At 43.1% G+C, this 20,291-nt stretch overlaps 1 protein-coding gene across 1 annotated transcript in view; it reads right to left on the bottom strand.

The window, feature by feature from the left end:
* The window catches only part of msna (moesin a), a 104,095-nt gene that overhangs the window by 13,565 nt on the left and 70,239 nt on the right, over positions 1 to 20,291 (bottom strand). The window contains exons 3-10 of the mRNA XM_038774582.1: positions 17,465 to 17,560; positions 13,588 to 13,862; positions 10,812 to 10,895; positions 7,981 to 8,127; positions 6,469 to 6,565; positions 4,652 to 4,815; positions 3,662 to 3,792; positions 16 to 176 (exon numbers count right to left, since the gene is read on the bottom strand). Coding sequence (XP_038630510.1) covers positions 16 to 176; positions 3,662 to 3,792; positions 4,652 to 4,815; positions 6,469 to 6,565; positions 7,981 to 8,127; positions 10,812 to 10,895; positions 13,588 to 13,862; positions 17,465 to 17,560 — 1,155 coding nt within the window. The remainder of the gene's footprint in view (positions 1 to 15; positions 177 to 3,661; positions 3,793 to 4,651; positions 4,816 to 6,468; positions 6,566 to 7,980; positions 8,128 to 10,811; positions 10,896 to 13,587; positions 13,863 to 17,464; positions 17,561 to 20,291) is intronic.

Here is a 20,291-nt window from a genome sequence, read left to right as displayed (position 1 = left end):
AGTGAAACTATTTACCAGTTCCTCCTGATTTTTAATCTGATTTTTGGACTGCTCAAATAAGGCAGCCTTGGTTTCCTCTGCAGACCTACGCTCTTGTTCCAGTCGTTCAGCCTCCTCCTGGGCTGTTTTCCTCTCTTGATCCAGCTCCAGTGCTTTGCGAGTTTGTTCTTCCAGTTCTGGAAGATAACATGGAAGCAGCATGTTACAATTTTCCCAGTATAATAATTCTCGTGCTCATCAAGCATTCTGCCCACAAAAGCTGATTTTCTGCCAAGACGTTGTAAATGCTTACCCCTGCTGCTGCAGAGGGGAAGGCAGGCAAGGGGTTTGGGTCTCCTGAACCTGATGTATTACTACTGGGCGGCGAATGTGGAGAAGGTGCAGAGCTGGATCAGAGGGGTTGATTCCCAGTGGGTCAGAATAGAGGCGCGTTTGTGCAGGGGGTCGGGATTGAAAGCACTAGCAACAGCGCCGCTCCCAATAGCCCTGCGGAAATACTCAGGAGTCCGGTAATAATAGCTTCATTGAGAATTTGGAGGCAGTTTTGCCAACACTTCGGATTGGGGGCAGGGTCAAGGGAAATGCCCATTTGGGGGAAACCACAGATTTGAGCCAGGGAGGTGGGATGGAAATTTTCAGAAATGGGAGGAGAAGGGGATTAAGACATTGAAAGATGTGTTTCTTGGGGGTCGGTTTGCAGAATTGAAGGAGCTGAGAGCAAAGTATGGGCTGGAGCAGGGGGATATGTTTAGATAAATGCAGGTTCGAGATTTTCCACAAAGGTGCCTGGTGGAGCTGGCCTCCACATTGCTGGAGGAGGTGCTGACGACAGGGGGACTGGACAAGGGGATAGTGCCAGCGGTTTACAGGGATATTTTGGAAGAGGAGATACACTGGAACGATCAAAGCAAAGTGGGAGGAAGAGTTGGGCGAGGATATGGAGGAGGGGTTCTGGTGTGAGGTGCTCCGGAGAGTGAATGCCTCCAGGCGCGAGGTTGGGGCTGATACAGCTGAAGGTGGTATACATAGCGAGGATGAGCCAATTCTTTGAAGGAGTAGAAGATGTGTGAACGTTGCCGGGGGGGTGGGGTCTAATCACATTCATATGTTTTGGTCCTATCCAAAGCTAGAGGATTACTGGAAGGAGGTTTTTAGGGCAATTTCTAAAGTGATGCACGCAAAACTGGACCTCGGACCAGAGAGGCCATATTTGGGGTGTCGGACCAGCCAGGGTTGGAAACGGGTGCGGAGGCAGATGTTGTAGCCTTCGCCTCGTTGATCGCCCAAATGCAGATCCTGATAGGTTGGAGAGCAACCTCTCTACCCTGTGCCCTGGCGTGGCGGGGGTACCTGTTGGAATTCTTGACTCTTAAGAAGGTTAAGTTTGAACTGAGGGGGAAGGATGGAGGGGTTCTACAATTGATGGGCATTATTCTTTATGCACTTTCAGGAACTGGATAACATCGAACATTAGTTGGGGAAGGTGGGGGAAGGGGGACCGTGTGTATTAATGGCGACTATGGGTGATCCCCAATTCCTTTTTATCATTTCTGTTAACATGCGGGCTAATGTTTGGGGTTTGGTGAGAGGATGGGATCGTTGTTATTGATATGGGGATTGACATATTTGTTACTGATTGTTGTTTATGGTTGGTGGGTGTAAATTTGGGAGAAAATGTGAAAAAGGAGGAGAATAAAAATATTTTTTATTTTTTTTTAAAGTAAGTGCTTACCCCATCCATGTCTATAGTCACAGGCCACCAATGACCATTAGGTAGCACCCTTGCCTTCTATTAGCTTCCCTTACTCGGGAGTTAAGAGGGCAAGATTACATATTGTTGCTGACTTTTTTTTTTTAAATTGCCCCATCTTCCCCCCCCCCCCCCCCCCCCCCCCCCCCCCCCCTCCCCTCATGACTCAGCTTACCAAAAATCAGCCTTCTAGCCCCTGTGGCAACCACTTGGCCTTTCACTACTTTCTGCTTATCGAGGTGCAACTGCTCAATCAAAAATAAAATCTAACATTCATTGCCAATGCGCTATTTAAAAATCACCCTGCTCTGGCTCTGCTGCATTTTCCACCTTTCCTGCCCCACTGTTTATTTCTTGCCCATTTATATCATACCGCCCTAAATCAGCCCCACCTTTTCAAACAATGGCAGCCTTGTCAGCGATTGACCATTCAGCCTTTATTGCATTACACCGATGATCCACAAATTCATAAACAATCCAGCCCTCAGCCTGGGACACTGCAGTGTATTTCTTTTAAAAGGCAGAATAGTTCTCTTTTTAAAAAGCCACATGGCCAGCTTTCAAAAATTATTAAAAATAGAAAGTATTGCAGCCACACAAAACAAACCCCCCCCCCCCCCCCCACACATGAAAGAAAACAATGTTATTGCCTACAGCTGGACAGTTCCACTTCACTAGTTTGAAAAACAAAATTTAAAATATTTGACTGTGTGGTCTCTAACCCACCTCCCCCAATGGGGCCCTTTCTTGTGATTATTTGCCCACTCTGTTTCAGGCAGGGATGCTGAAGTCAAAGAAGATTCCCCTTCACAGCAGAAATAAATTCCAATCAGGTCTGCTGAACAGAGCAAAGTAGAAACCCTAGCCAGTTTTTAAACCTCTAATCATAGGAAGGGCAACAGCATGTCTGCAATTGCCTTGGCTGACCAGTTAACTAAGGTGCCAGAGGACCAACCTATTCAATAAGGCTCCATTACGGAGTTGCTGAGTTTCCAGAAAAGCCCCATGCAAATGTGCTCCTGGACTCATGTACAATGAAAGCTGGAGGCAAGTGGAATAGCAGAGTACATGCCCAGGGCTCTCTTTTTCCAGAAGGTCCATGACACAGTCGCTCTGTCAGCAACACCATGGAGTAACCTTCCAGTGAAGCTCTGGGAGGCCACAAGAAAGAATATTAAAGAGCAGTATAGATCACAATTTGTTTTTAAAAATAAATAAATTTAGAGTATCCAATTCTTTTTCTCTCCTCTCCCCATCCCCCCCCCCAACTCAATTAAGGGCAATTTAGCGTGGCCAATCGACCTACCCTGCACATCTTTGGGTTGGGGGGGGGGGGGGGGGGCAGCTGAGACTCACACAGACATGGGGAGAATGTGCAAACTCCACACGGACAGTGACCCGGGGCCAGGATGGAACCCAGGTCCTCGGCGCCTTCTAATCAGGTTATTAAAATAGATTTGACTAAGTGAGGAGGTTAAATGTGACTGGATGGAAGATAGGGAGGTGTTGGGACTCGAGTATAAATTCTACCCCTCCTCCCAAATTCAATATATTGACCAACTTTGTTCTCCACAAAATTTAACTTCTCCCAGGAGATCAAATTATTGGACAGGAGAAATATTGTTGCATCATGATTATTTGAGTCTTTTTCATGTTTATAAAGTATAATATTTCCCAGAAAGGCCATTCATTCCCATGTAGGGAATATGATATCCTATATAATTACAAATCAGTGCTGAAGAATAGGTTTGTCCCTCTACTAGGAATGCAATAGGATGAGAAGCTTCTTCAAGGAATACTTACGGCTCAGAGTCTTTCCTTCATTCTAACTCATTAAATAATCAACATCAAGACAACAACAGAAGCATGTTGCCCATTCAGATCAATTTGCTCCTCTATCAATCAATGTACCTCTTTGGGCTTTTTGAGTCTGTTCTTCGATCTGCTTCAGCCTCTCCATCAATTCATCCTTTTCACGTTCTATATTCTCTCTCTCTTTCTCCGCTTGCTCTCTCTTCTTTCTCTCATTTTCTAGCTGTGCTCTAGAGACAACAAACACTTTTAGAAAACAACTTTTAAAATTAAATTTTAATCAAAACGGAATGTCAAATAAAAGCAGATATCTCTTCTCTTTCCTCCCTTTCTCTATCCCTCCCCCCCACCAAAAAAAAAACCATTGGATGCCGAGAGCCACTGGCTGCCAGTGGTATCTTCCGGTCCTGCCAAAGTCTATGGGCTTTGCATGGCTCACCCGCCCCATTGCCGGGGAACCCATTGCAACGGAGTTGACTTTGGCAGGATTGGAAGATCCCAATGGTGGGAAGGGCTGGAAAATCCTGCTTATGATTTTTGAAAACCCCAGCTCTTGGTAATTGGGAAGGGAGGGGGAAGTAAATTTGTTTTTGTTTTTTTTTTTTAAATATAAATACAGTGCCTTCTTCACCAGCTTAAATGCATCAATCAGTTCTCCAGAATTAATTTATCTTGGTAGTGCAGCAAGTTATGCAGGTAGAAGTAGCAGCCATTTCAAATCATAGATATTTTATAACCATAACTCTGTTGAAGGAGTAGCAATAGCCACAATACAGCTTGCCAAAGTTCCTTGTTCCTTAATGGCATATTTTGGATCATCCGGTTAAAAAGACAGCAGGACCTTAGTTGCGTGTTTAATTTGAAGAATGGGATACATACAAGAATCTCCAAAGCACACCAAAAAATTTTGCAAAGAGTCCTGTCGCATTGCCCAATGTGGATATTGCAATGTCAGACAGTGGGAAGCTCCTCCAGAGGAATGTGCGTGCAGTCAATGAAATAGAATACACCAACATTATTTTTAACTTCCACGATTAAAGCCTACAGATTGAAAATCACTACTGCTTCAAATCAGAAAACATTCCTGACCTTTCCAGCTGTTTCTGATGTTTTTCTTCTCTAGCCTGAGCCTTCATCTGCTGGACTTCAATGGTATCTGGCTTACGTCTGCGCATATACAGTTCATGGTTCCCCATGCACAATGCCAGGATACGTTTGTTAATGCGGAGACGAGGTGCATAGAATATGAAATCCTATGAAGGTAGAATTAATTACAAAACAGACTGCATCATGCATAAATCAGAGAGCACAAACCCATATCACTACCCTCCACTTTATCCTGTGTTACTCCCCAGCCTCTCAACTAGGAAAACTGCATGAACAAAGGTAGACCTTTCAACATTTGAAGGCCTGGATTTTACATGCCCCTGCCAATCAGGTTTCCAGCAGAAGAGCACGTAAAATATAATGGCAGCCTGGCTCACCACCTTACTATACACCCTTAATTCAATCCCCATAATACACTAGATGGGCAGGCAGCCAACAGACTTTTTGAATGAATAATTGCTGTTTAGCAAGCCTATTGACCGAATAATATGATGCCCAGGCCATAATATGGTGGCGTGCACAGTCAGGAGGGAGTGGTTCATTCTTTTAAAGCCTGCAGGAAAAAAAGGCAGGAGGGAAGGAGTACCGTTCCCACTTTCCTTGTGCGCTGCCTGTCCGACAAACCCAACCCCCCACCTCTTTGTGCTTCAAGATCCCTCGCACTCTAAAACTAGCCTTTCCTAGGCAGCCATGATCCTCTTTGGGCTTCTTTCTGCAGTGCTCACTAATGAGCTCTGGCACTATTCGGATTGAGGGAGATGCTGACCAATCAGATTGGCCTGCAACGCCCGAAGGCAGGACTTCCTCCCACTGAAGGGCAGAAGTCCCACTGTTGAACAGTTTAGCCTGCCCATTGCCAAAACTGTTGCCAGTGACCGCTATTTAGAACACAATGTAATTGCCGATTGTGGCAAAAACCCACGTGGTTCACTAATGTCCTTTAGAGAAGGAAATCTGCCGTCCTTACCTGGTCTGGCCTCCATGTGTCCAGACCCACAGCAATGTGGCTGACTCTTAACTGCCCCCTCAACGGCAATAAATGCTCACCAGCCCACGACACCCACACCGCATGAACAAATAAACAAAACATCCTTGTCGGATGGCCTGATTTATATTACAAGAGCACTTGTAGCTAAAGCTATAAACAATTTATCAACATTAACTGTGGGTCAAATATATACAAAACAGATAAATAACAGTATGAACATGCACAAGCAACTGCTCTTCCAGCCCCCTCGTCCATGTGAAGTCACCTGACTAACATTCACTTACATACTATTTTTTATTTTTTTTATTTTTTTTTATAAATTTAGAATACCCAATTTTCTTTTCCCAATTAAGGGGTAATTCAGTGTGGCCAATCCACCTAACCTGCACATCTTTGGGTTGTGGGGGTGAAACCTACGCAGACACGGGGAGAATGTGCAAACTCCACACGGACAGTGACCCAGGGCCGGGATTCGAACCCGGGTCCTCAGCGCTGTAGGCAGCAATGCTAACCCTGTGCCACTGTGCTGCCTGTTCACTTACATACTAAAGAGACTCCTTGTGGTCAGTCAGTGAATTACAACACAACCATGATGCCACTGCAACAAGTACTCTTTCATTCTTGAGGGGTATTGGGTTCCATTATCAACTGAAGTCACATTTCAGCTACAGTGCTCTGGTAGGGCTACATCCAGACTCCTAAACTAAGAGCAATTGACTCCAGGATAAAGACCGATACCGTAAGCTGAAGGTGATGGGATTAGTTTGCAGGTGAAGCTCAACTGGCCTATTTTTTGATGCAACATACTTACTGGTGCTTTTTTATCAATCGGTTTGATAATAAATTTCTTGTCGTTAAACGAAATGTTTCGGATTTCACTCCATGGGAACCCAATCTTGGGTGTCAACCTTAAAAATAGAAATATTCCAGTTCAACAACCACAAAAAGGATACCCACACTTCCCAGTCCTCACAGTACATTCAAAATATTTTCCTGCCTCCATCATCTGCCCCACTTCCTTCACTGTAAACTCAGCAGCTTCCACATAGGTTAAAGCACAGCCCCAGTGTAATAAGTGTGGGCCTCACGGTAGCAGTGGGCCTCACGGTAGCATGGTGGTTAGCATCAATGCTTCACAGCTCCAGGGTCCCAGGTTCGATTCCCGGCTGGGTCACTGTCTGTGTGGAGTCTGCACGTCCTCCCCGTGTGTGCGTGGGTTTCCTCCGGGTGCTCCGGTTTCCTCCCACAGTCCAAAGATGTGCGGGTTAGGTGGATTGGCCATGCTAAATTGCCCGTAGTGTAAGGTTAATGGGGGGATTGTTGGGATACGAGTTACGTGGGTTTAAGTGGGGTGATCATTGCTCGGCACAACATCGAGGACCGAAGGGCCTGTTCTGTGCTGTACTGTTCTATGTTCTATGTTCTAAGTCATTAAGATTAGATTCTAGGCTCAATTGCTGGTTTTATGTTGCGTTAACCAATTGCAGTCAAAGCAGCAATTAGAACTTTATAATTTATTCATGGGACCTTGGAATTTGGTGCAGATGTGGGGGACTGAGAAAGGAAGAAACAAAACTCGCTGGCAAGGTTCCCGCCTTAAATTGCCATGGGTAAATGGCAGGTGAGGGCAGGATTGGTCTTGGTTGTGGTGTACAGTTCATAGGTCAATATACCAGCTAGCCACCTGTCTAAGTTAATAGATAACAAACCCCTGACCAGCCACAGGCATGACTGTGCCAACAGCTGTTTTGTCTTATGCAAAGTTTTAAAATACAGATAAACGCACTTCCATGTATACATTTACTCAAGAAACATCTACCACATGCTAAAATTTTCTGTCACTTTTCATTGAGCTCTGCAATGATTATAATCAGTGCAGCTTCCAACAGTTTGAGTGGTATTTGCTGAGATGTGGACGCACACAAGGTTTAGATTATTAGAATGCTTGGATGTTGCTTGCCCATTGCCATGATGTTCCCTGTTGGAGGTGCTTATTATGGTTAGCTTACTTACTTCTACTGATCTGGATCAGTTATTCTAATAAGTCAGGCTGAATGACTGACTGCGTCCATTACTCTTAATTAAAAAACTTCTGTGCACTGATGCTGCAGGGGGTCCATGGATCGAAATGACGATGCTCATTACTCCTAATTAAATGTGAATCCGGATTTTTAGCTAATCATTTGTGGCTAGTTTTGCAACCGCAGGGTTTAACGTCGAGGGCAGTACAGCGGCCCACGGGTGTTAAAAATGTACTTATCTGCCTCTATTTTATCACCCATTTGCTTATATTACAGACAGCATTCCACATGGAGGCATTTACCGATCATCATGTTCATAGATGTTCAATCCAAGAGCGTCGACTCCAAGCCACAGCTCCGAGCCTTTTTTGTTTTTGATGTTGAAGTAGTTAACACCGTACATTTCAAGATCTTGAGCAATCTTCAGATATTCCATCATGGCATCCTCCCTATTAATGACAGTAGGCATCAATATTAAATTCCATTAAATGTTTAAATACCAGTTTTAAAAGACAAGAGGATGAAGCGACAAAAAACATTTTTTTTTTTTAATTTTTAAAATTTGAATGCCACTGGCTTGGCCAGCTTTATTACCCATCCCCAATTGCTGTTGAGAATGTGGTAATGAGGAGTCATCTTCTTGAACCGTTGCAGTCCATGTGGTGTAGGTACACCCACCGTGCTATTAGAAAGCAGTTCCAGAATTGAAGGAACGGAAATAAAAAGGCACGATCTAATGGCCACATTACGCCCGAAAGTCAGCACTGTGCAACATGGCCACTAGATGCCGGGAGATCCCGTTCCTAGGATCTACCCGGTTATGCCTCATGAGATATAACGCGATCTCGCGAGACGTCACGATGCGAATCGCAATCACTTTTTGGCAAATCTGTATGTTAGAGCGAGACAATTAGTCTCACTTTAAAATGCAGGTTCTGGAGGGAACAGAGACATTGGTATCTAATCCCTGTGCCTCAGACCCCGGGCAAGCGCCATTCAGTACTGGACCCACAAACAGGGACCAGATAGAACGGCACTTGTGGGGGTCTCCTAGGGGATTGGAGGCCCATCAGGTGCATGCCCTTTGGACAGGATGGTACCCTGGCACTGCTGGTGCCACCCAGGCACTACCAAGGTTCCAAGCTGGCATTTTTACACTGACAGGGATCGGGCCCAGGTGTGCATGTGAGGTGGGATGAGGCGAGGTGACCCACCCACCCCCCCTCCCCACCAAAGGACCCTGGAAGGTAAGAGAGAGATTGGAAAAAATGACATCCCAATCTTGCTGCACTGAGGAATTCTGGTGAGCGGGGCTCCTCAGTGCAGGAAATGGGACAAAGTGCTGCTTTGAGTGTTGTTGGAGCTGCACCCATCCTTATGCAGGCAAGTGGGAAGTATTCCATCACAATCGGAGTCAAGAGGTGGAGTTACTCACTGCACAAATTCCCTGCCTCTGACTTGCTCTTATAGCCACAGCATTTATAGGTCTTGTGCAGTCCAGTTCCTGGTCAATGGCAAATCCCAGGATGGTGATAGCGGGAGAATTCAAAGATAGCAAAGTCATTGAATGTCCAGTGGAGGTGACACATTGTCTCTTGTTGGGAATGGGCATGTGCCACAAATTTATGGCACCAATGTTTCTTGCCATTTGCCAGCCCAGGACATTGCCAGAAGTTAAAGCTTATGGACAGGGACTGCTACAGAGAAAGAGAGTGAGAGTGTGAGTCTTTTTCCTCCTCTCTCACCTTCGCCACCACTCGCACTCCCCCCCCCCCTCAGTATTTTCTCCTCCTCCTCCCCCCGACCCTCAGCATTTTCTCCTCCACCACCCCAGTCTAATTATGTAATCTGATTCAAACCAAAACCTATAAGACAAAACATTTGCAAGTTGCTTTTTTAGTGAAATTAACAGTGGGAAACATGAACAGGACAACAGAAAATGATACTGCTGACTTAAAAGAAATCCAATGCTATGAGGACATTTCGGCTTCCTAGATATCTCCCTAGTTCTCATCATAGGATCTGCTGAAATTAATTTTTCACACAGCTCACATCTTTTCAATGAGTCTCATTGGCAATAATTATAATCCAAATTAAGCACAAAATATTTGGTTCCGTCATGAGCAACAATTTAATTTTGATTTAAATTAATTTGGCCAATATAATTTAAAGAAAGGAAGATGTATATAATAGAAACCATACTTATTTGCACTGGCTCTTATACTCACTCGGGTCCGGAGCTTGAAAAATCAAAAATTTAAACCCGTAAAAATAAAGTACACACAATATGCTTGCATTATAATGAATGCAGAATAAAATTGCCCAGAACTCATTTCAGAAGTTTAAAATGAGTGTATTGGGAAGCACAGCAGCCACAAGGAGGCGGCCAAATTACAGCTTACTAAAAACCAGAACAATGAACTGAATTAGGTTCATTTCTGTAATGGTATCAGTAATCTAAATAAAAGGCATACTTCAGCAATTTGCAAGTTTTAATGGTCTTCTCCTGACGTTGACAAATGTAACCATCATAAACATAACCACCATAAACAAGACATGGATGACGGAGTGAATACCTGGGTATTCCAAATCCAACATAGATGAAATCGATAGCTTGGACAGCCTTATTCAATGCAAAACTAATCTTGACTTTTTCCAAAAGTATTGGTTTGTGATCAACTTGGACACTATACTGGTGAAATATAGGGTGCATTTTGAAGATGGAGATGAAGGCATACAAGGCCTACATTTCCCCACTCAAAACTGCAGGGCGACCTTCTAGCACACCACACAATATGGTCCGGCCTCTTCGTCACTCTCTCCACACAATCCATCAACAAGCCAAGTTACATCTGTCACTAAAAGCAGTCACAGCATGCAAGTCAGCCATCTCTTGTGCTGCTAATACTGTGGGTGTCAATGCAAACAGTTGGTATTTTGGTCCTAAACAAAGATACACTTGACGTTGAAGAATTGCCACTCAGTCAATATTAGAATTTCAGATGGAAAGAACACCCAGTTCATTGTTGAGTGACCAAATTTGTTTTTGTAAGACTAACCGTAAATTACTCCAGTTTGGTTAAAAAGATGGAACTTCCCTACAAAAGCATTGCACTGACAACTCCTGGTATACCTGATCATCCCTCGGTGCTCTTCATGCCAGATCTGGATCCGATCCTCCCATTGCTCTTTGTTTAACTTGTGTTGTTCCAGGACACTGAAGGGAGGAAGGAATAGTTGCACCATTAAAAACCGTATAAAAACAGATTCCCAGAGGAAAGTCATCTTAAATAAGTTGGGTTATATCCATATGGATATGCCTAGTGACTGATTATTTAAAACTGAAAAAGCACCAGTGCAGCTGTATTCCTACGTTTATCTCATTACATTCGTCAGTTTAGCAGTCATACTTGGAGATCGATAGCTGCACTTTCAATTGAAGTTGTACATTTGAAAATGCAATACCACTCTGCAAATTAATAAACCAAATCTGTTCATAGGATTAGATATCAATTTTTTGAAGCATTAAGCCACTACATCAACCTGCAAAGTGTTTAGGTGATGCCAAGCTAAATGTACTTTGACTGCAAGAGGTAGGGTTAACCCCAGGCAGGTGGAGTTCCACAGTCGAAGTCTTGGGGAAAAAAAGCGGAGTGAGCAGGAGGCTCGTGCATTTATTTCAACGGAGGCAAGACTGTGGTGCGAAGGGAGTTGCGCACACTACAGGCTATCTGCAGCTTCTCCTCTGCTTTCTCCCAGGTAGAGTTTAAGCGTGGGGAGGGGGGGGGGAAAGAGAAGAGGAGGAAACAAACAATCACCCTGAACTATTTCAGCACTGCCTTGCAGCCATGTTCCAAGTATTAGAAAAACTCCCAATAAATGTTATTTGTTTCTTGAAATAGTACAGATCCTACCTGCCAGAAACAGTTTAGCAGTCATACATTTTCCAGCATTTTCTCTTTTGCTGCCAGAACCAGTACGCCTAAATTTAGGAAATGGGAGAGGTGGACTCATACAGGAGACTTTCAGTCTGAACATATTTTGTGTCCCTATAACTAGCAGGGTAAGTTTGCGCAATCTGAATTTTAGTTCTAAGCGGAAACAAAATAGGCCCTTAATTCAGCACCAAAGACCATAGGACAACCAGTCTGTGGACTAAACAAGTGGAACTGAATAGTTTGGATATGGGTCCATATATCACAAACCCCCCACTCTAACATTATAAAAACTGCCTAAATGTCTTAAGATTCTACAAAATGGCTAGTGGGGGCCAGTAATATAATGGGGAAGAAGGTGGTATTGAGATACAATAATAATAATAATCTTTATTAGTGCCACAAATAAGCTTGCATGAACTGCAATGAAATTACTGTGAAAATCCCCGAGTCGTATGCCGTCAAGACCAAAGAGAGAGTTTTATTCTGTGGGATATCGGACCTGGGAGTTTTTGGGAGACAGGAAAAAAAAAAAAGTGTTCCAGTCCCCAACACCACCCACAAACAGAAGACATAAACACAAACTAGTATATATAAAAAAACAAACTAGTAATTAAAATATCACCTGCGTCTCCAGGCACTGAAAGAAGAGTGGATATTTAACTCATTAAAAATCTACTCAACAAGATTGGATTACTAAAATATACCCAGGTTAACAATTTAATGCAAGAATTAAGACTAAAAACGGATCAGAGAAAGGCAATACAACTTGGATTGTATCTAACTGCCTGGACATTTGACTATTTTGCACGTGGGAAAGAAAGATTCATAGAACGTACAGTGCAGAAGGAGGCCATTCGGCCCATCGAGTCTGCACCAGCTCTTGGAAAGAACATCCCACACATCCCCTTGGCCCAGTAACCCCACCTAACTCAATGGCAATTTAGCATGGACAATCCACCCAACCTGCACATCTTTGGACTATGGGAGGAAACTGGAGCACCTGGAGGAAATCCACGCAGATACGGGGAGAATGTGCAGACTCCGCACAGACAGTGACCCAATCCAGGAATCGAACCTGGGACCCTGGAGCTGTGAAGCAACTGTGCTAACCATTGTACTACCGTGGTTTCTCTCCACAAGCCAGGCAATGTGATTAAGACACAGAAAATAACCAGAGACTACAATTGGGACAACCAAACCAGGCAGCCTATACAAGAGATAGAGATGACTGGCTCAGCTAAAATATACAAGTATACAATGCAGATAGTTAATAACTACCAGTCCTTTTGCTATGAAATGGGAGAGTAAAGTGGGCAAATGCAAAATGAGGAAAGTGTTCACTATGACAAAAGGCATAAGAAATAGGCCAACATCAAAATAATTCAACTTTACCAAGATGTAACTTAAATAATCTATATCTATTTCAATACGATGCATCAACATTTCCAATCGCTCTCTACCCCTGACACAGAGACCAATCACATCTCTGCCTATCATATATACCATCAGATATATATATTTCAGTATTGGTCTCGAGATTGGGATCAGGAGTAGGCCCGATCATTAATCCTTTGCTCCATCACTGCTATGGCATCAAACTTTTAACTGCTGCCCTGGCAGAGATTTAATATAGCTTCCAAAACAAAACTTAGGACCTTTGTGCCCATGGCTCTTTACTATGCCGACATTATTAAATCAGAAATTTCATTTTAGTTAATAGCCTGCAAGTTGATTGTTAAAAGTCAAATTATTAACAAAGCAAAACATTGGCCTCTCACATAGAATCCCTGAACTGTGGGGCTCATTCACCATTGAATCACATTGTGGCAATGTAAAAACTTAATTATGACATTTTTAGGTAGCTCCATTTTGGTTTGCCTACTTAATTTAATCTATCTACCTACAACTCTTCTAAACGGCTCAGGTAAAATAATTGTGGCCATTATTGTAAAGCAAAAGAAAGACATTTACCGCTGTGGAAGTAGACGGTCATTTGACAAATAGCCCACTTTGTGGGCATCTTTATTGAAATCTCCATATTTGACCTGCACAGCATAAGAAGCCAATAGTACTGCAGTCTCTGGGGGGCAGTAGATGTCATCGTTCAGAATGCCCTCTTTCACTTGCAGAAAGAAGAGGCGCTGCGTTATCTCCTGAATGAGTTCCTCAGATACATCTTCTGGAAAGAATTTTGCTCTGAACTTGAAAAGCAGTGGAGATTCTTTTCGAACATCTTGCTGAGTTACCTAAAACACACAAAATCACAACTTAATGTATCTCAAGTCTGTGCGGAAATGTAGATGATCAAAAACAAGTACCGGTACATTAGCCCAATTTGAATAATTTCACTTGGAATATTGGTCATCTACTCTGCTTCCATGCGCAGATGGACCACAAGGACTGAAGTCCTCGACAATTCTTTTAGGCAACAGGACTGAACTCGACCATGATTTTGTGCTTGGATATACGGTCCTTGAACATTAAAAAACTGCAATGATGTGACTTTGACAAAGTACAGGATGGTTGCAAGTGCCAAACTATAATCGTTTAAAAAAAAAAGTATTAGATATAAAGCCCATTAAGTTCATTTGTATTTCAGATCGAGAGCTATAACCTTCAGAAAATAAACTATATTGCACCTTCACACACCCCTGCAATAGGCCAGGTGATGCTTATTAAAGGAGGAAAAAGGTTTTAAATGGGAGCGTTTTAATGGGCTATTCTTTCAGAATTGCCAACACAGTGGGTTTAAAAAGTGATAGCAGAGGCGTCGCAGATGTGCTTCGTGACAAAAGTGGAAAAAGTTATAAAGCACATCATTGCAATGTTTCAAAAACTGTTTGCAAGAATGAATCCCTTTGTGCATGGCAAATATAGCAGCCATTCCTGGCTGGTAATGGTCCAAAAATAGCAATGAGGAGAATGAATAATAGCAAAGACAACAGGAGTACTTTCTGCTCTTATTTGAATGACATCACTGAATCTCAACTTCCACCTGAATGATCAGACAGGATCTTGGCATTAGACAGTCAGTAGCTTGATGCCCCACCAAGGTGGCGCACCTGACAAAGCAGTATTTTCAATTATTTTGTGGGATATGGGCATTGCTGGCAAGGCTAGCATTAGCTGCCCAACTCCAATTGCCCTCAAGAAGCTGGTGGAGAGCCACCTTCTGGAAGAGCTGCTGTTCATCTGGTGCAGGGTACATTGACAATGGCAATTTTTTAAAGTCATAATGGCATGGCTTAAGGTGGGGGGGGGGGGGGGGGGGGGAGGAGCTTGTACATGATGGCGTTTCCAGGGTTCTTTTTTAAATAGATATACTATGTAAACATTAAAAGTACTCGACTGACCAGATTTCAAAGGCACAAAATGATTTTGCTTTGCCCAACCTGAAAACAATATGCAAGACAGATTCAGAGTCAGAATAATGAATACACATGCTTTAAATAGCAACAGCAAGACAGTTCTTCTAACTAATTGTATTTCTTTTACTTGCTGGCTCTCAAAGCTGAGACACCAACTGCTCTTTTGCATTTCATCCAAAACATTGCACTGCCAGTCATTGCACAATGCAGGTCAGTGTGGTGTCTGCATGCCATTTTCAACTATACTAGGGCAGTATAGGATTTAATTTATTAGGTCTTGGCAAACAAGTGACTGGAGCTTGTGCAGCATAGGAACCCCCCCCCCCCCCCCCCCCAAAATGAGAAAAATGCACACAGAAGACATGCTCCAGAAACAGGCCAATCCGGTTTAGAGGAATTGCCCTCTTGACCACGAGGATTCTTCAAAGTCACTCCAATTCGGACTTAACCCTGCTGAGTGTCACATTTGCCCTACAGTTATAATATTCCTTCATTCGTGCATAAATGTGAATCATGCAAAAAGAAATTACCTACAGGTCTCATATTGATGTTGCACAGTCTCTTGTTTAGTTTAATGTACAAGCTGTCCAAAAAAATGTGTTAAGCACTTCAGCTACACAACCAGGATCAGCCAACCTAGTTTAGCTGGCAGAACAGGTCTCAAGGCGGCCAAAGTGAGTGCCAATGATAATAATGTTTCGGTGGTAGCCTGAACCGGAACGGAAAAGGCCCAGGCAACTAGGTCAATCAGAAAATAATGAGCGGGTGGGTGTCAAGTTTGGATTTTATAATTTCTAAAATCTTGTTTTGAGGAAAAGAAAGCACAAGTCAGTGTCTCAAGAGGGGTCTACAGGGAGAAAGAGGTTAAATAACCAATTTAAACATAGGCCTACTGGTAGGCCTGTGTTATCCTCACAGTGGCTCAAGTTATCTTAACAATAAATTTAAATCTGAAATCACATAGGATAGACTTTCTTCAATGCATGCAGTCTGGCTCCAAAGGACCATCTCTTAGATCTCCCTTCTTAAAATCCAATGGTGCCAGCCAACTGTCTGTTTTAACATCTAGCTCTCACGCATATTGGAAAATATTGGCCTGGATCTTGTGGCCAGTGCAAGCGAAGAGGCCTACACTGCTGACTGCATTTAAAATTACATTCTTGCTTTGTTCATAGGCTACAACAGGAACGTCTCTCCTTGCTGGAGCATGAATACACCAGTGAGGCCGAGTGACAAGGCACGCTCCAGCAAAGTCTCCTTTTGACATCGCACAAAGTGAAGACACCCCCTTTGAGGTCTGCCTTCAGCTCAATGATAACTGCTCTTAAATCATTTTAAATGTTTCCTTTAATTTCACTCTCAGTTCTAGCTGCCCTCCCCAACAGCCCAGATAGCGCTCACCGCCAGCACGCTCATTTCCCACCCAACTCTTCTTCGACAATGACAGGATGGAGGAGATGGGCGTGGAGCAGGGCCAGGAGTGGGAATGCTTTGACACGTCTCCTGGCTTCATGGGCTGTGCTCCTAGCAGCAGCCCTAAATAAATATGGAGGCAAGTACCAGGCAAACAGCCCAAGTCTCCACACTAACAAGTCCTGGCAAGACAGTCAGTATGCACTCCCCAAGAGCCCATTCTAGCAAACCACAATGTCTGGATTCAATCACAATTCAGCTTCCCAGAAGCTGCACCTCGACTGCAGCCGCAATAGCCATAAATAACTCAGTCGCCACCATTGGGGCTGCAAGATCCAGGCCACTAGGTAAATAAATGGACTTGCTGACTTTAATAACACTGACATTTTTTTTTAAAATAAAAAATAAATAAATAAATAAATAAATAAAGTAAACCACCCCCTCAGATCTTCTCCTTTGGCTCAGCACCCTATTGGTCTTTTTTTAACCTCAAGTACCAGAAGATTTATTTCAAATTTTAAAAAGCTGTTACATAAAAACATATTGTGGTGGAGTATTTTTTATTATTTTTTTATTAGTTCCTGGGATGTGGGTGTCGCTGGCTGGACCAGCATTTGTTGCCCATCCCTAATTGCCCTGGAGTGGCTTGCTACACCATTTCAGCGGAGGGTTGTTAAGAGTTAACTGCATTGCTTTGTGGGTCCGGAGTCACATGTAGGCCAGAGCAGGTAAGGACTTCAGAATTCCTTCCCTAAAAAAGAACATTGGTGAAACAGATGGGTTGTTATGACAATTGGCAATGGTTTCATGGTCATTTGACTTCCAGATTTAATTCAAATTTTACCATCTGCCATGGTGGGATTCGAACCTGGGACCCCAGAGCATTACCCTGGGTCTCTGGGGTCTAGTGACAATACCACTACGCCACCGCCTCCCCAAAATCAAAAACAAAGTGTTAAAAATGTATCCTTTACATTTACTTACAATTTACTCACTTATCCCCTGATTATTAGCAAGCAATGACAACTCTTCTATGTGGCACTTGCAAAGCATATTTAGTAACAGACCTTTTTGTTGAGTTTCAGCCAGGTAGAGAAGCCCTTTGTATCTTGATACTGAAGTCCAAAGAACCAGACCTCACGAAGCCCAATGGTCTTCACAACCTAAGGAAGAACACAAACAGGGGCATCAGAGCAAGAGAAAAAAAAAACTATTCAATCACAAGGAAAAAAATGCCTTCTTTACACAAGTACAAAAAAAGGAAACTTGGGAAATAGCAGATATTGAATAGCACTGCACTGAATGTTTGTTGCATTTTTGGGATGGTGTGGTGGTGGGACTGAGGGACAGCATTGCAGGGACAGAAAACCACCCAAAGCTATTTTGGTTCATTTTAAACAATCATAAAAAGAAATCCCCATATAGAATCCCCACAGGGCAGAAGGCGGCCATTCGTCCCATCGAGTCTGCACCGACCCTCCAAATGTGCACTTCACCAACCCTGTAACCCAACCTCCACATCTTTGGACACGAGGGGCAATTTAGCATGGGCAATCCATCCTAACTTGCACATTTTTGGACTGTGCACCTCTTTGGACTGTGGGAGAAAAAAAACCAGAGCACCCAGAGGAAACCCACGCAGACACGGGGAGAACGTACAAACTCCAGGCGCAGTGGCCCACGGCTTGAATCGAACCAAGGTTCCTGGCTCTGAGGCAGCAGTGCTACCCACTGTGGCACTGTGTACCCACCAGGTAGCTCATTCAGGATGGAAGCATTTCTTTCGATTGGTGTCACACCTAGCTAAATTAAAAACTTGGGAAAGTCGCAAGCGTTTTGCTTATGATGTTGAAATCTAGACTGTACCCACACGTCACATTTAAAACTGATATTTCACAAAATATTAAAGAGTGCTGGATTAAGTGTTGAAAATATCTGATCTCCATTTAGATCATGTAATTTACTTTTACCTTAAATTTAAACTGGATGCGTAAAATGTCTATGCAAACAAATTAATTCTGCATCAAATGTTCTCCCAAATGTTCTCCCCGTCTGCACAGGGGTTTAGTAAAACTACTACCAGCACAACCTGCTTAACCTTCCCGAGATTGATTCCAGAGATAAGGCATTATATGCATTGAACAGTTGTGGCCTATACTCTCAAGTTTAGAAGGATGAGAGGAGATCTAATCGAGGTAGACAAGATGATAAAGAGAATGACAAATAAAGAGAATGACAAATTAGACAGAGGATATTTCCTCTTGTGGGGCAATCTAAAAGAAGAGGCCATCATTTTAGGATAAGGGGTGAGGAGAAATTATTTCTTTCAAGGGCGGTAAATTTGTGGAATTCATTACCCAAGTGCGGTAGATGCCAGGATGAGTGTAAATTTGACAGATTTTTAATTAGTAATGGGTTGGAGGGATATAGAGAATGGGCAGGAAAGTAGAGTTGAAGTCAAGATGACATCAGCCATGATCTTATTGAATGGTGGAAAAGGCTTGAGGGGTTGAAATGCCTATTCCTAGTTCTCATGTTCTTAACAAAGGAATACATGCTAACAGGAGTTCAACGGTCTTTCACATGGCTAAGGCACAGATTATCACACAGCCTAAAAAGTTATGGAATATTGGGTGTAAGGAAATTGTAATTTTTAAATGTACAACAGGCACGAGAAAAGGTTGGTTTTGATAGCTTTGTCAAGTAATCTTGGAGTTGCAGGTCGAAGTTGAAATGATTCCCTGACTTCTTAAACATGTGCCTAATGTGCACAAATGATGGCTGAATAAATTGGAGCTTAGAGATAGGCTGAATAAATTGGAGCTCAGAGATAGGTGATGCAAGATCGAAGCCACTCCATCTTGTTTTCATGGTTTTGCTTTCAGACAGAGCAATTCATTATTCTGCCATTAACACTTCACTCTGGACCAACGTGTGGTTTCTTTGCTACAACCATTACCACTTCCGTTGCCTTTTGATCAAGAGGATCTTTTAATTATTTAATCAATCAGCCAGACCTTCCCCTTTTGCAGATCCACTCCCTATCAATCTCAATTTTTCTTCAGAACTGAAGGGAGAGTCATAGAAACAGAGAATCCAATGCAGAAGGAAGCCATTCGGCCCATCGAGTCCGCACCAACCCTCTGAAAGAGCACCCTGCCGAGGCCCACTCCCCGCTCTATCCCTGTAACCCCACCTAACCTACACATCCTTGCACTGTGGGAGGAAACCGGAGTACCAGGAAGAAACCCACAGACACTGGAAGAATGCGCAAACTCCAGACGGTCACCCAAGGCCGGAACGGAGCCCGGGTCCCTGGGGCTGTGTGAGGCAGCAATAATAATCATTGTGCCACTCTCACATTAGACTTAGAAACGTTAATGCTATCGCCACAGATGCTACCATGCTTGCTGAGTATTTCAAGCACATTTTCACGAGATTCCCAGCATTCACTTTTATTTTAGTGCACGCTTAGACCCAAATTGTTTTATGCTAATTTATTGTTCAGATGTATTCGAGTAAGATCCATTCGAGTTCAGCCAGCACTTCAGATATAATTAGACTTATTCCATCCCCAAGATGTCCTTAAAAAGTTAAACGATAGTATTCAGCAAACCAGTCAATGCAGACAATCGCCCAATCTGAAAATCTTCAAAAGGTTACAGCCAAGAATAGTGGGAAGATGCAAGTGTTATAATGAAGTAAACCATTAGTTTAGTTATTCATTTACAAAGAGACAATGGTCAATACAAACTCTCAGATCCTTTCTTTCGTAAACACAACCAGATTAAATAGATTAGAAAATGAAATGACAGACCATTCTTTTGTTCACAAATTAGAACATGGAAGAATTGCAAGCAGCATACGTAAATAATAGCTCCACAAATTCAGCGG

Source organism: Scyliorhinus canicula, chromosome 17 (genome assembly GCF_902713615.1).
Source record: "Scyliorhinus canicula chromosome 17, sScyCan1.1, whole genome shotgun sequence".
NCBI lineage: Eukaryota > Metazoa > Chordata > Chondrichthyes > Carcharhiniformes > Scyliorhinidae > Scyliorhinus > Scyliorhinus canicula.
This window is presented reverse-complemented; position numbering and strand designations above follow the sequence as displayed.